This window comes from Myxine glutinosa, chromosome 3 (genome assembly GCF_964187855.1).
Source record: "Myxine glutinosa chromosome 3, kmMyxGlut1.1, whole genome shotgun sequence".
Lineage (NCBI taxonomy): Eukaryota > Metazoa > Chordata > Myxini > Myxiniformes > Myxinidae > Myxine > Myxine glutinosa.
The window spans coordinates 66,052,717-66,067,815 of NC_136263.1; the positions used below are offsets into that span (position 1 = coordinate 66,052,717).

General features: G+C 49.0%; 1 protein-coding gene and 1 long non-coding RNA gene across 3 annotated transcripts in view; one reads left to right on the plus strand and one right to left on the minus strand.

Annotated features, from left to right (window-relative positions):
* Nucleotides 1–15,099, plus strand: part of LOC137423495 (uncharacterized) — a 76,798-nt gene that overhangs the window by 49,776 nt on the left and 11,923 nt on the right. The window contains exon 2 of one of the 2 annotated variants that reach the window (XR_010983722.2): nt 2,673–2,758. The exons of the other annotated variant lie outside the window; for it this stretch is intronic. This is a non-coding gene — a long non-coding RNA (uncharacterized LOC137423495). The remainder of the gene's footprint in view (nt 1–2,672; nt 2,759–15,099) is intronic. 2 annotated transcript variants of the gene reach the window in all.
* LOC137423492 (extracellular calcium-sensing receptor-like) overlaps nt 1–15,099 on the minus strand; it is an 89,075-nt gene that overhangs the window by 1,481 nt on the left and 72,495 nt on the right. Inside the window, exon 8 of the mRNA XM_078774151.1 lies at nt 5,343–5,699. Within this exon, the coding sequence (XP_078630277.1) occupies nt 5,343–5,699 (357 nt within the window). The remainder of the gene's footprint in view (nt 1–5,342; nt 5,700–15,099) is intronic.

Below are 15,099 nucleotides of genomic sequence, written 5' to 3' on the forward strand. Positions count from 1 at the left end.
CATGCGGAATAAGCTATGTTAATGATGATGTCATTAGTGCCTTTGTCATGACATCATAATTCGACAAGTACAACACTTGATCTCATCAGTATGAATCTTTTTTCTATGCAACTGTTTGTCTGATGGACACGAAATTTTCACCATAGGAGCACCTCATCATGTATAATATTTTAATGATAATTATGACATCATAGGTCACATGGTACAGGTGCCATCTTGGAAAAACTGCAAAAAAGTTGCACCTCTATATCTTCAAAACCATGGAAAAATGATTTTGTGCTCTGTGGAAAAAATTGAAACATGGCTCATTGTAAAGAACTCCATATGGGGAATAAGTGTTGTTAACAATGACGTCATTGTTGCCTTATGATGTCATAATTCGACAGGGCCAACGCTTAGTCTAATCAGTTTGAAATTTATTTAGTGTGATCTCTGCAACAATTATTTAGAGAATATAAATTTATGATGTAATCGCTCACGTCGTCTGGCAGCCATATTGGATCAAAGAAACAAACCTTCAAAAACAGAAGAGTTGGCTCACACAAAGTTGACTGCACAAGGTAAGTATTCTATGAATACCATCTAGTTACTGGGAGCATTACTTTGCTGCTGATGCAGTGCCCCCTGGCCCCTATTTACTGCAAGCGGGTACTCATTACGCCAACGTCGGAAGGATGAAAAGGCTGAGTCAACCCACCTGGTGTTATTTAACGGCATGAAAGGGCTCTAATGATAGCGAGATAATGATATAACATGATACTCGAAGCCTGCTGTTGTTTAATGGGAAGGTGGCCGCCTGAAGATCTTAGGGTCTTCAGGTAGTGTTGTGGTGCCCGGAACCATCTTACACTTTCCGTGTCAGCATTGCTAATCTTACTTTCTGTCTCACTCAAACTACAGCTCTGAGGCTTCAACCTCTTTCTCACAAACAAATATTATACACTTTTCATCATACACTTTTCTTCTCTTTTATTTAAGGCCTGGCCTCGATGAGGACTATATAGCCAGTGACTGGAGCCTTAAACATAAAAAACAGCTCAGCCTGGCAGAGGTAATAGGTATGCACACTACCGAGTGCCATTCTATCGTTTTCATACTATTTTTACCTTAAAAAAAAAAAAAAGTGGTTATCTAGCACTGCTGGGTTTTAGTGGTAGCTGCTGGTACTACAGTTTTCAATTATATTTCTGAAGAAAGAGAATTTACCTTGGGTGTCTCATCACTACCATGACCTTAGTAGAACTTAAGTAAGTTAATTAAGTCGTACTTAAATAAATACTTCATAATGGGATTCCCATAATCATACAACTGGCAGTCCTAATCTCATGTCTGAGATTGAGGACTTCCATCCATTGTTGGCACAACAATAGCAGCTTGACCAGGGTAGAGTGACTGAGTCTGAATCCGAACTGACGGTCTGATATCAGACCATTGGAGAAAAGGAAAGATTTGATGCCATCTGCAATGTTTGATTCCATGACCTTACTGATAATGGGAAGTACGCTAATAGGTCTGTATTTGAGGGGACCGGCTTTTTCACCATACTTGTGTAATGCAGTGATGTTAGCCAACTTCCAAGCAGATGGAAGATGTTAGTTAGTTAGTTTAGGTCGTCGACACAGGTGCAGCAACTGCTGTTCCCTGTCCTGCCATCTGTTCCATAATGATGATCTGTTGCCACAGACTTCGATATTGAGCCAATGTTCATGCTTTCCTCTTGGTCTGGTGCCATTTACTCTTCCTTCTATGAGGATTTTTAGAAGTCTGTTTTGGGGCATCCTTTGAATGTGCCCAAAGGATGGAAGCCTTCTTTGTGTTATATTCTCTGTTAACAGTTATTATGTGTTTTACTCCGAGGTATTCTTTATTTTGTCCCATCAGCCCCAGTTGTACTTAGTCCGAAATGGGGGCTGAAGAATTGGGTCTCGTCCGTCCGTCCGTCTGTCGACGACTATATCTCGGAAATGTATGGACCGATTTTGTTCATACCTGGCACAATGACAATACATGATGGTGTACATATGCACCTCACTTTATTTTGCGATCTAATCAAACATGGCCGACTGGTAGACTGGCGGCCATTTTGGTTGTAAAAAATCCGATAATGACTACGTCCTCAACCATTTATTGACATGCATTTACCGATTTTGTTCAAACTTGGCACAAAGACAATACATGAGTATACATATGCAGAAGATTTTGTTTTGTAATCCGACCAAAGATGGCCGACTGATGGCCTTTAACTCCGTACAGCAAAATTACTAAAACCACGAGAGCTTTGACATTTTATTTCTTTTTTAAATTGTTTTTCTGAGGCATACCATTTCAGAAACATGAGTCGATGTTCATCTTCTTACTTTACTGTCCAAGTTTCTGACTCATACATCAAGATTGTGAGAACCATGGACTCTATACAGTTCAATTTTGGTGTCACGTTGGATATCTTTTGCCGTCCAAATACATTTTAGCCGCTGAAAAGCTCTGAGTGCTTTCCCAATTCTATGTTTCACGTCTTCGGTGCATGTTCCATCCTGTGATATGGTACCCCACAGATAAGTAAATTCCCGAGCTTGTTTTAAAAGTATGCTGTTTATATTGATGCAAATTTTATTTGGGTGGTGCCTACTGATGACTTGTGTCTCTGTTTTTGTGATGTTGATGTTCATGCCCAGAGCACTACTGCTGCTGTAAACACAATCTACGAGGATTTGCAGGTCTTCTGCCATCTCTGTTAGCAAGACAATGTCGTCTGCGAATCGTAGGTTTGATATAACTTTTCCTTGGATGTTAACTCCTTGCGGAATATCATGCATTGCGTGCGGCATACCAAGTTCAAGCAGCAAGTTGAAGAGCTAGGGTGATATCACACATCCCTGATGGACCCCAACTGTCGTACTGAACCAGTCAGATCTCCATTTACTGTTACTGTGCTCTTTGACTTGCTGTCGAGTGCCTGAAGTAGCTTAGTGATTTTAATATGGAAGCCAAAAAATGTAAATGCCCTCCATATGCCACCTTGCCACACAAACTCAAATGCTTTTGCAAAGTCTATATAATAGCAATAATTATGCATCCCTGTTCATTTCCAGGTATTTTTCATTAATTGTCTTAGTGTGAATATAATTGATCAACTGTTAAGCTTCCTGGGGGAAAACCAGCTTGTGTTTCGTCAAGTATTTCTTCTAATTGGTTCATCATTTTTCTTTGAATACATAGTTGTTAGGTTTTTTCCTTGCGTGACTCAGCAAGCTGATGCCTCTGTAGTTCTAACAATTTAACTTGTCCTTATTTTTGTATATGGGGGATAATTATGGCTTTACCCCAGTCATCTGGAAATACTTCACTCATGCCAATAAACTTGCACAAATGGTACATTGAAGATAAATGAAAACTTCGGAAAAATGAAAGCGTGTACAGAGCAGAAAGAAGAGGGACAAGAGCAGCAGAGCAGGTTTGAGGACAAGTGAGCTGATACAATGTGGGTTTGGAAGACAAGTGGGTTGATCCGGTGCAGATGTCAAACCAGTCGACAGTTGCCAAAAGCTTCTCCACCTCCTGTGTTGAAAATTTTTTTGCAATGTCTAGGAGCAGTTGGGTGCCAATAACTGGAGTGAAAAGGCCGTGACCAGCCTCAGTTCGGTGCGAAAACGAGGAGTGTGAACTTGGGGGAAGCAATATTTAGTAGCAATCACAGAATTGAGGCTTTTGCCCTTTCATGAGCAGGGCCGAATGTGGTGCCATTTGAGGTGAGAGAGGTGCAGGGGGAGTATACTCCAGAGACTGACTTAACAAAGCACCACCAGGTTTATGAGGAAGGGTACAGGCTCAAAAGTTCATCCTTGAGGTTTGCCAGATGTTGTTTTCTAGCTCAACTGAGAGTGGACACATACTTGTTGTCGGCTTTGTGGAATGATCTGATGTTTCCTTCAGTCAGATCTTCCAACTAAGAAAAGAAGGCAAGTTGTGTTTCAAGGCAATTGCTTCACTGTATAATACAGTGATTATACATAGTAATATAAGTGCATCTCTACCATGGGTGAGAGGGTGGGTAATGGGTATGCTAACTGCAGATGAGATGGGATGAATCTGTGCATAAGAGGGAGCAGGTTTCTGTGAAAACATACCCAGGCCATGTTAATATCAGGAGTGGTAAAGATAGGAGACTAGTACTGAAGTGAGATGGCAGGTTTCAGTCCTTACCAGTCAGCCTGAATGAACTGCCAGACTCGCCAGCGATGACGCGGCTTTCTGAAAATTGCCAGAGAGATTTTGACTCTCACAATTACATAAACAGATGCTTTAATTGGAGTGAATGAAGAACAAGAGCCATTAGCAGGAAAGTTGGTCATTAAGACTAGGTCGGAAAGTTCACAGATTTAGTGAGCCACATGGAGTCACTGAAGTTCCTATCAAATCGGATGAGACAAAAGCCAGGGAGAGGCACTAAGGAGTCAGGCACATGCTGTGGGAGGAAGGACTCTGTTAAACAGATGATGTCCGCAGTCTGTTAGCAGCAGCCTGGATTGAGAGATCTGTCAGATTCGAGAGGAGGCTTCAGATGTTTGAGGTCCACACAGTGAGGGACAGGGGAGGAGGTGTTGGAAAAGTGTGGGATGGGTGGGCGACTCGGGAGTGAATGACGGGGTAGGGAGTTCGCTGGGAAGGTGCAGGGTGGAGGAGAAGATGGGAGGGATGGGATGGGGGGGATATGGGTGGGGTGGGATGGAGGGAGATTGGAAGGGGCAGGGGGGAAGATGGGAGGGTGGGACGAGGGGAGAACCTGAGTGGAGACCATTGAGGTGTGGGTTGGGTGCGAAGCTTTGATGTGGTGGGCTGAGGGGAAGCTTTGAGTTGTGGGGTGAGGAGGAAGCTTGGAGAGGTTAGGGCGAGGGGGAAGCTTGGAGAGGTTGGGGCGAGGGGGAAGATGGGAGAGGTTGGGGCGAGGGGGAAGCTTGGAGACTAAGGCTACTATCAAATTACAATCGTTTGATTATTCTTAATTGCTCGTCTCTGGGTTAGATTCCATAGCTGATGATAAGCAGTCGATCTTGGTACGTTGCAGGAAGGGTGTTGCAATCCTAAGATAGACGTAAGACTGGGTGTCCCATCTGTTAGATTTGCAGGTGGATGTTAAGGAGCCCTCATTGTCTTTTGCAAGAGTAAGCCATTGTGTGCCAGTACCCTGGAGTTCCAAATTACGACCCTGACCTACTGCATCTGTGGCACAGTAGTGATGTAACGAGCAGGCCAAATGTATGATTGAATCTCGGTATAATGTGCATTAGTCAAATAATAACTGTCACTCGTTTTGAACCTAGAGAACACACCACATCACACGTTACCTGATTTTACCTGGAGGACTTCCATGACTAAGAAAAGCTCACTAGCAATAGCCACAGTAAGGCAGATACAGGCGAGAGGCTCCCGAAGCTGACACGATAGTTGAGTGGGCCGCCCCACAAATGGAACACAACTGGCAAAGCAGGCAGCCAGAGCAAGCAGCAGGAGGTGTGGTGGCCGAGCTCTGAACAGCACCAGGGTCACGGTGAGCGTGAGCAGCATTCCCAGAGCTGCGAGAACCAGTAGGGCGATGGCCAGCGGGTCGGAGAAGGACAGAAACTCCTCTGGCATCGGCACACAGCTATCCCGCAAATCGTTCGACCAGAAGAACAAGGGACATTTGTAGCATTCCTGTGAATCTATACAAAAATAAAAACAATCATCTTTACTCATGTGTTACTCATGTATTTATACCTATTGTCCAGAAATACCTTACTACTTCATACCTTACAACTACAGAATGTACACAGGAATCCACCAGCATACAAACCAATCCACAGGCCCTCTATTTCTAACGAAGTTCCATAGAAATGAGTGATTCAGATAAAGTGAACCATATGTTTACATTCTGCGCAGGTTGTGAACACATTTCTTTTAAAAGCATTAAACCCATTACAGTTACACCCGAATGCAGTGATGCTCGTAGGCAGAAAAAACACTCTATTGGTCCCCATTCAAGTCTCGGGAAATAGTACAAGGTGTGCCTGTACAGATTGACCTGAAAGTCGCTTTACCCCTGCTGCATTTGTTGCACCTCGCTGCCTCCCTCTCCGTGGTATGCGTTGGCACTGACTCACTGACATGGGAGTCGGTAGGAAGTTATAACAAGTTGTTAGAGTGTCGAAGAGTGGTTGCTTGCTTGTGTTTGGGAGCATGAAACGATACACAGGCCAAACAATTGCTCAAGTGTGGACAGTTTTCACGGATTGCATTGAAAAACATTCTCCACTAAAGGTCATCATGTTGGCCAGATCTAAGGACTCCAGACAAGTCTTTATGGGGCTTCATCAAGGAGAGAGTGTCGACAAACTGGTACAGGATGATTGAGTAATTGCACGCTGTGGTCGTGGCCTCTTTGAGCCACCCTGTAGAAAGGTATTTGTGTGTGTGTGTGTGTGTGTGTGTGTGTGTGTGTGTGTGTGCGTGTGTGTGTGTGTGTGTGTGTGTGTGTGTGTGTGTGTGTGTGTGTGTGTGTGTGTGTGTAAATACATACGGAGTTTCAAAAAAAGTGGATAATTTGAACGTTTTATTGTAGAAAAATTACAAAAGGTAGCAAATTCAGTGATACATTGAAGGAAAGCATACACCATGCCATTTTCAAATCACTCATACTGTTTGTAATTGACATTTGCAATGAGTGCTCCTACTCTGTTCAAACAGGCTTTGATCCTGACTCCGAAATTCTCCACAACTCGTATGCAAGTGGCTGCAGTGGTAGCCTGATGGTAGTCCTCCACCTCCTGCTTCAGGACAGCCGGGGTTTGGGGTTGTTGGCATAAACTTGACCTTTGACAGCATCCCAAAATAAAAAATCCAATGGATTCAAATCTGGCCTGTGGGACACCCACTCATGCGCTGTGCCCAGGCTGATGACACGATTTACAAACAACTGGTGGAGCAAGTCGATGGTTTCACCTGCATTGTGCGGTGGGGCACCATCCTGCATGAACCATGCAAGTCCGAGTTGGTTTGGAGACTAGTTGAGCGAGATCAGCGTGGAATCGGCATAAGACATCGCGGTACCACTTGCCATCGACTGTAACCGTCTTACCATCGGCGTCCTCGAACCAATAGGGTCCCAGCATACCCATCTGGCATGCAACGCACAGAAGCAAGTGGACTTGTAGTCCAGCGGATAGGTGCTAAAAAATGAGCGTATTGTGCATTTTATGATAAAAGCATGAAACTTGGCAGCCTCGTACTAGACATCATGGGGAACATTTTAAAGATTGGGGGTATTCTGGATCTATCCTGTGTCAATCGTGGCAGCCAGTTTTTCCAAGATGGCTGCCATCGAAAATTTCTGCCGATAAGTGAATGACAAAAATCACTTTTAATAACATATTGTTAATATGTCCATGCTATATAGCTATATATATATATATACATATTGTTACGGTTTTTAGAACCTTCACTTTGTAAATTTAGTATTAAAATTTCCTATGTACATTTCCCCTTTAATTGGCTGTTAATTGAAATGAGTGCACCATAGCTAGTCCATGTACAAGCACGTAGGCCACCATATACCCTTCTAAATAGTTATTTCCTTATTATGTGTATCAGTTAAGGCTCTGTCTCCCATTAATTGACACTGCATTGCACCGAATTGAAATAAGATAGGATCCCTCCGACACCCCCATGGCCTCCTAAAAAGCGCCAGTACGGCGGCGTTCGCCGCAACAATTTTGGGCGGTTTTCTGCGCTGTTTTCTTCACTCCAAACTCCATTGCGCATGCGGTCAACTCGGGGGAGAAGGGCGTGGCTGGCCCATCGTCTTCAGGAGGTGGAGCCAGGAAGCCCTTGCGCCCAACCAGGACTCAGTGGGCACGGCTTGGTAAGGTGTGGCCATGGCTTGGTAGGGCGTGGCTATATAACCCGTGGGGGGGAAGCCCCCACCAGCAGATGAGGGAGGGAGCAGACGATTGAGGGAGCAGATGACCGAGGGAGCAAGAGGCGTGTCAACGAGATACGTGTGCTGCCGCCGCCTTGTTCGCTTCCAGCCCGGAGAGGACCTGCTTGCTGTGCGCCCTGCCAAACCTTCCAGCCTTGTGGTCCCACCTTCCTCTCCCTCCAGCCAATCCAATCTGCAATTCCCTATTCGTGTGAGTGAGTTCGTTCTGTCTGTATTGTCCTGGGTATAAGTTAAACCTGTATAGATAAGCTAGAAATTGCTCTGTGTCCTTCTGCTCCTTCCATTTCCCTGTAAATTGCATTTCATTTCTTTTCTGCTTTGGTTTTGTGTAAATAATTAATAAATCCCTGTGTTCTTTCTTTACCCCTTTTTGCTTCTTCACATTCGGTCGCTTTAGAGGTTTCCACATTGAGTACCTGTGGCATGATTTGGCCAACGAATAAGAATCGGGTCTAGTTCTTGTTAATGGTTCGAGCCGCGGCTGCTAATCCGCTCGGCAAATAACATCTTGTCCGCGGTCTCCAACGAGGTTGCTCACCTGCCTCTCTGGAGGGAGCTGGGCAGCTTCAGGACTCACGTCGGTCAGTCGCAGACAAGGGGGTTAATCCCCCCTTGGTAAGGGGAAAAGGGGCCGACGGTGAGATCCGTAACAATTGGTGTCAGGAGCGAGATTCGGACCTGAAGTGCGCTTGGTGCATTCAAAATTACGAGTGGCCAAAATTTTATTTAACACCACTAAATTTTAAAATCGTGCCATGGATAATCAAGGCGATCGGGTGCCGGTGGGGGAGATAGAAGGGGTAGAAGCGACCCAGGACCCCAGGGAAATGTATATGGGGGAGAGAGAGGAGGAGAGCAATGAGGATGTGGTTGTGGGGGTATCAGGTGCACAAGATGGCGCCCTCGCGCACGAGGTTTCAGGCGCACAAAATGGCGGCTCGCACGTGGTTGCGGCAGCCGCGCCCGCAGCACCGATGAACTGGGACCTACTCATGCTGCAAATGCAGGCCTTCATGGTCAAGGCGGATGAGGAGAGGGAAAGCAACAGGGGGCTGGGAAACCAAATTGAAGCAATAGCGGACGAAATGAGGGCCGATAGAGAGGGAATGGAAAACAGAATGGGTGACCGAATTTTTTAAAATGGGGGAGAACAGAGATCGCATGTTGGGCGAGGGGGTCCCAAGGGGGCATGACGAGGTAAAGCGGGTCGAGAAGCGCTGGTTGAGCGAGGCGGAGAAAAGCGCGGGTAAAATGACGGGTATAGAGATCGCGACCCGGGATTTGGGGCAGCCAGCGACCGCTGAAGTAGAGGGAATTTTAATAAAGCCAGCGGTCGTCAAAGAAAAAGCAAAAGTTGAAATTGAAATTGTAGAGACGACAGACATAGAAGAGCAACAGTTGGAGGAGGGAATGGATAATGTGCAAAGTCCGTGCCCACATCTTGATGCCGTGCTTAATCCTTATAAAGATTTGCAGGTGTTGGTGCAGGGAGGAAGAAGAACCCCGAAGGTGAGTCGCGCTGTATATGGTGCTAAGAGGTTTTTCGGCAGAGTGTTTGGCGCAAAGAGAATTGTCGTGCGATTGGGGTCGATATGGCACCCGGGCGTTTGTGGGAGGTCCGAGGGGCGTGGTGTACGAAAGAATGGCACTCGTGTGAGGAAAAAGTGTGCGTCGGCGAGTGAGTGTGTTATAAAGTGTGGGAGTAAAACCGAGTGCGAGCGGGAATGCACGTCAGAGTGTACGGAGTGTGACACAGAGAGTGAGAGCGATACGGAGTGTACGTGCGAGGGTGAGAGTGACCCGGAGAGTGAGTTGGTGGAGGAGCGGGTGCGAGGATGCACGTTTGGGATGGACGGCGAGAGTGTGCGAGAAAGCACACCTGAGTTGGTTGTGGCGCGGGCGTGTGAGAGCCCATGGAAGCGCATGAGTGGGTGGATGCAAGAGTGCATGCCCGTGGTGAGTGTTACGGAGGATGTAACGGAGGAGAGTGTGGAACGAAGTGTGTGAACGACGAGTGTGCGCAAGAGGGTGCGCGAGAGGTGTGGTGTGTAACAGGGAGTGCGGTGGTGGAATGGACGGGGTGTGTGGAATGTACGGGCGGCGTTGGAACGCCGGGTTTGGTGAGTGTGAAAAGGGTAGCGTATGCGTGTGAGCCTGCAGGTGAAGCATCGACGTTGACCGGGGCAGCATTTAGGGCGACGGATAGCGTGCACGGTGCACTTTTTTTGAAGGGAGGACCGGCCGGGACTGTAAGCGCGTCGCTCTTCGGAGCGTCGTGCACGATTCAGGCCGGGTCCGGCACTGAATGGTCAGTGCCGCGTCAGAGCGGCGATCGGCGCGATTCCGGGGGAGGGGGGCCAGGTCGGACCTTCGCCCCCTGGCGGGGACGGGGTTCCGACCGGGCGAGATTGAGCCATCGGGCCGGAGACCGCAACGATCCGCGCCGCGATGGGCCGTGGAATCTCGGCCCGACCAAACCGCCTCCCTTGAACCAAATGCCGGACGGACTCAACCTGCAGGCGACCAAACCACCCGAATTCATTGCTCAGCTTTGTGAAGCCGAGTTTTAATGAGGTAACGACGCACCGAGGCTCAGATATAGCGGACTGTGATGGTAATAGTGTTTTGATCCGAAATTTAGAATAGTGAATAGGATTGGCAGAAGTGATTGGCAAAATTTGATGATTGGCAGATGATTGGCAAAGTGATGGGCAGAATTGGAATTTGAATGGGCAAAATTTATAGTAGGAGATGCCCGATGTGCAAGGATGGTAAATCCACCATCCCTCATCATAACGGGGCACATGAGCTATAGTTTTATGGGGTTTGGCAGTGAAAACTAGCCCGGGAGGGTTAGGATAATGTATAGGGATCTAGAGAAATGACCATAGGTGACAAGATTTAAGTAGCGACATGATACCTGTAGTGGGGACGTAGAGAGTAGGGTAGTTGGATTATAACGACGAGGGAGCGCAATAGTATAAGGGGCGACTGGGAAGCGCGAGTTTCAGAGGGGAGTAGTTGGATCAGATGATGCCGTGTGTGTGTGAGAGTCTTAGTATTGAGCAAATGAGGCAATGCTCGTGAATGGTGCCGTGTGTGTGTGTGTGTTGAAAGTGTACTCAGCAGCGTATTGTGAGAAGTGTGAGATGAGTGACATTGTGTTGAGTGAATGAGCTTGCATGGGGTGCAAGTGAAGAACAGGTGTGTGGAACACTTGGTGGGTGTGTCCGTGGTGCAGCCGGTGGGTGTGTCCGTGGTGCAGCCTGTGGGTGCGTCCGTGGTGCAGCCGGTGGGTGTGTCCGTGGTGCCGCCGGTGGGTGTGGCCATGGTGCCGCCGGTGGGTGTGTCCGTGGTGCAGCCGGTGGGTGTGTCCGTGGTGCAGCCGGTGGGTGTGTCCGTGGTGCAGCCGGTGGGTGTGTCCGTGGTGCCGCCGGTGGGTGTGTCCGTGGTGCCGCCGGTGGGTGTGTCCGTGGTGCAGCCGGTGGGTGTGACCGTGGTGCAGCCGGTGGGTGTGTCCGTGGTGCGGCAGGTGGGTGTGTCCGTGGTGCGGCCGGTGGGTGTGTCCGTGGTGCGGCCGGTGGGTGTGTCCGTGGTGCCGCCGGTGGGTGTGTCCGTGGTGCCGCCGGTGGGTGTGTCCGTGGTGCCGCCGGTGGGTGTGTCCGTGGTGCCGCCGGTGGGTGTGTCCGTGGTGCCGCCGGTCGGTGTGTCCGTGGTGCCGCCGGTGGGTGTGTCCGTGGTGCCGCCGGTGGGTGTGTCCGTGGTGCAGCCGGTGGGTGTGTCCGTGGTGCAGCCGGTGGGTGTGTCCGTGGTGCAGCCGGTGGGTGTGTCCGTGGTGCAGCCGGTGGGTGTGTCCGTGGTGCCGCCGGTGGGTGTGTCCGTGGTGCCGCCGGTGGGTGTGTCCGTGGTGCCGCCGATGGGTGTGTCCGTGGTGCCGCCGGTGGGTGTGTCCGTGGTGCAGCCGGTGGGTGTGTCCGTGGTGCAGCCGCTGGGTGTGTCCGTGGTGCAGCCGCTGGGTGTGTCCGTGGTGCAGCCGCTGGGTGTGTCCGTGGTGCAGCCGCTGGGTGTGTCCGTGGTGCAGCCGCTGGGTGTGTCCGTGGTGCAGCCGCTGGGTGTGTCCGTGGTGCAGCCGCTGGGTGTGTCCGTGGTGCAGCCGCTGGGTGTGTCCGTGGTGCAGCCGCTGGGTGTGTCCGTGGTGCAGCCGCTGGGTGTGTCCGTGGTGCAGCCGGTGGGTGTGTCCGTGGTGCAGCCAGGTGGGTGTGTCCATGGTGCAGTCCGTGGGTGCGTCCGTGGTGCAGCCGATGGGTGCCTCTTGGGCTTGGTGAAATGAGGAATTGCTAGGCAATGCTCGGGAAGGATGTGTGTGTGAGCGTGGGAGAATTTGGGTGCCTGAGGCAATGGTTTGGAGATTTAGAAGTGTATTGTGGAAAGTGTGAGGTGATTGTGAATTGTATTGAGCGTGGAAGTGTATGGAGCAGTGTATGAGGAAAAATTGTGGTTGTGCATTGTATTGAATGATTGAAGAAGCCTGGGAGGAAGGAGGGTGCGGGAGGCACCAGGAGTGATGGCACAGGTGGGCAAATACAGGTGAGCATGGTTGTATGGAATAAATGGTATGGAATATATGGAGTATGGAATGGATGGTGTGGAGTGAGTATGGTGGAAACTGTGGAGTGGAGTGGACGATGCGAAGGTGTGAATGGGGGAAAAGTGGACCCCTATCACGAATACCCGGGGAGGGTAGTTTTTTTTTGTTTTTTGTTTTTGTTTTTTTTGTGTCCTGAATCGAGGCTCGTGAAAGAGCTAACATTTACTTCACAAACAAATCGACCAGACAAACAAAATACACAAAAAGAGGGAGCGGAAGACAAGGGGAAGCACACAAACACAACATCCGAGAGCAGGGAGATGTGTGGAAGGGAGGGGGCCTGGGGGGAGGAGGCATGGGAAGGGGGGGGGGGGGGAGGGAGAAGTATAAAGCACAAGGACACCAAGGACTTCCAGGACAGAAGTTGGTATTTCAAAAAGTGGAATTGGGGTGAAATTAGCGGGGGTAGAAAGGATCAAGGTTTTGGATGGGGGAAGATAAGAGATGGTGGTGAACAGCTGTTTTAAAGACTTGGAGGGTGGAGTGGGATTGAAGAGAGTGAGGGAGTTTGTTCCAGAGGTGGGAGAAAAGAGTAATGAAGGAGTGAAGGTGAGCAGAGAGTCTTGATTTTGGCAGTTTAACCAAAAGAGGGTTGCAGGCAGATCTTGTGCGACCTGTAGGAATATTTGCGGGACAGAGCCCAGAGAGAGCTGGGGGGGCAAGGCCAGAGAGGAGTCGGTAGAAGACGGAAAGACCACCAACCTGCCTGCGGTGAGTGAGTGAGAGGCCCTTGGAGTTAGCTTCATCGTGGGAGATTCCAATGATTCTGAATGCTTTGGTTTCAACAGCGCGAAGGCGAGCTAGGTGTGAGGCAGGAGCACCAGCCCAGATGGGAGAGCAGTATTCCATTGAGCTGCGGATGAAAACCTTGTATGTGGTGAGGAGCTCAGGTGTGCCAAGGAAGGACTTCGCACGACGGAGGATGCCCAGTCGGCGACTGGCTTTGGAGGCCAGATTTGAAATGTGGTTTTTCCAGGAAAGATCATGGCAGATAGTGAGACCCAAAAGCTTGAGTGACAGAACTTCTTGGAGAGGATTATTCAGAAAGTGGATGGGAGGGTTGTCCAGTCGGTCTTTTCGGAGAGACATCATAAGAGTGTGAGATTTGTCAGGATTGAGACATGTTCCACTTGTTTGCCCAGTCTGTGATTTTGTCAAAGTCTGCAGAGAGTGAGGAGGCTGCAGACTGCCGATCTGAGGGATGAAGAATGGAGCGACAGAGAGTAGAGTCGTCAGCAAAGAGATAGAGAGGATTTTCAAGAGAGTCAGAGAGATCATTGATGAAGACCAGAAAAAGCACAGGGCCCAGAACACTGCCTTGGGGAACTCCAGCCTGAACAGGAAGAGGAGATGAGAGAAACCCATTCAGGGCCACACGTTGACTATGACTAGAGAGGAAGTCCGCCAGCCATGCGTGGAGATTTCCATGGATACCAAAAGAGGAGAGTTTGGTGAGCAGAGCGGTGTGCCAGACCGTATCGAAGGCACGTGATATGTCAAGGGAGACTGCTCTAATTTCCTGTTTGGCATTGAGGACCTCCATCCATTGTTGAGAAAGCAGAAGCAGCATGTCCAGAGTGGAGTGTCCAGGTCTGAAACCAAATTGATGATCAGAGATCAAGCCATTGGAGAAGAGGAAAGATTTCATATCTGAAGCAATGATGGATTCCATGACTTTGCTGATAATTGGGAGAAGGCTGATTGGTCTGTAGTTGCTGGGATCTGTTTTTGCACCTTTTTTGTGCAAAGCGGTGATGTTGGCAGATTTCCAAGCAGATGGAAGATGACCTTGAGCAAAAGAGAGGGTGAAGAGAACAGAGAGAGGGAGTGAAAGAGCGGAAGAACATGATTTTAGGACCCGTGGGCTGATGCCGTCAGGTCCAGTTGCAGAATCAGAGTCGAGGGTTGACAGAAACTTTTCCACCTTGTCAGGAGGAAAGGACACAGAGTCCAGGAGCAGCTGGGTACGACTGGGTACGGTGGGTACAGAGAGGGATGGGTTTGGGACACAAGATTTAGAGGCAAACACAGAGTTGAGGCATTCAGCTTTTTCACGTGCGGAGTCAGCCGTGTCGCCATTTAAGGTGAGGGAGGGGATGGAGGGGGAACAAACACCAGAAACAGATTTTACCAGACGCCACCAGGATTTGGAAGAGGGAGACAGATAAGAGAGTTCGGTCCTGAGGACGGAGAGATATTGTTTCCTGGCTCTCCTGAGGGTGGACACACACTTGTTTCGGGCTTTGTGAAAGGAAATGAGATTTCCTTCCGTTGGATTTGCTTTCCAGGAGACGAAAGCAAGTTGTTTCTGGGCAATAGCCTCACCACAAGATTCCGTGTACCATGGACGGGAGGAAGGGTATGACAACTGAAGACGAGAAGGGATAAATCTGTGCATGAGAGAGAGCAATTTACTTTGGAAGAATTCCCAGGATGAGTTGATGTCAGAGGCAGTAGAGATGGGAGACCAGTCCAGATG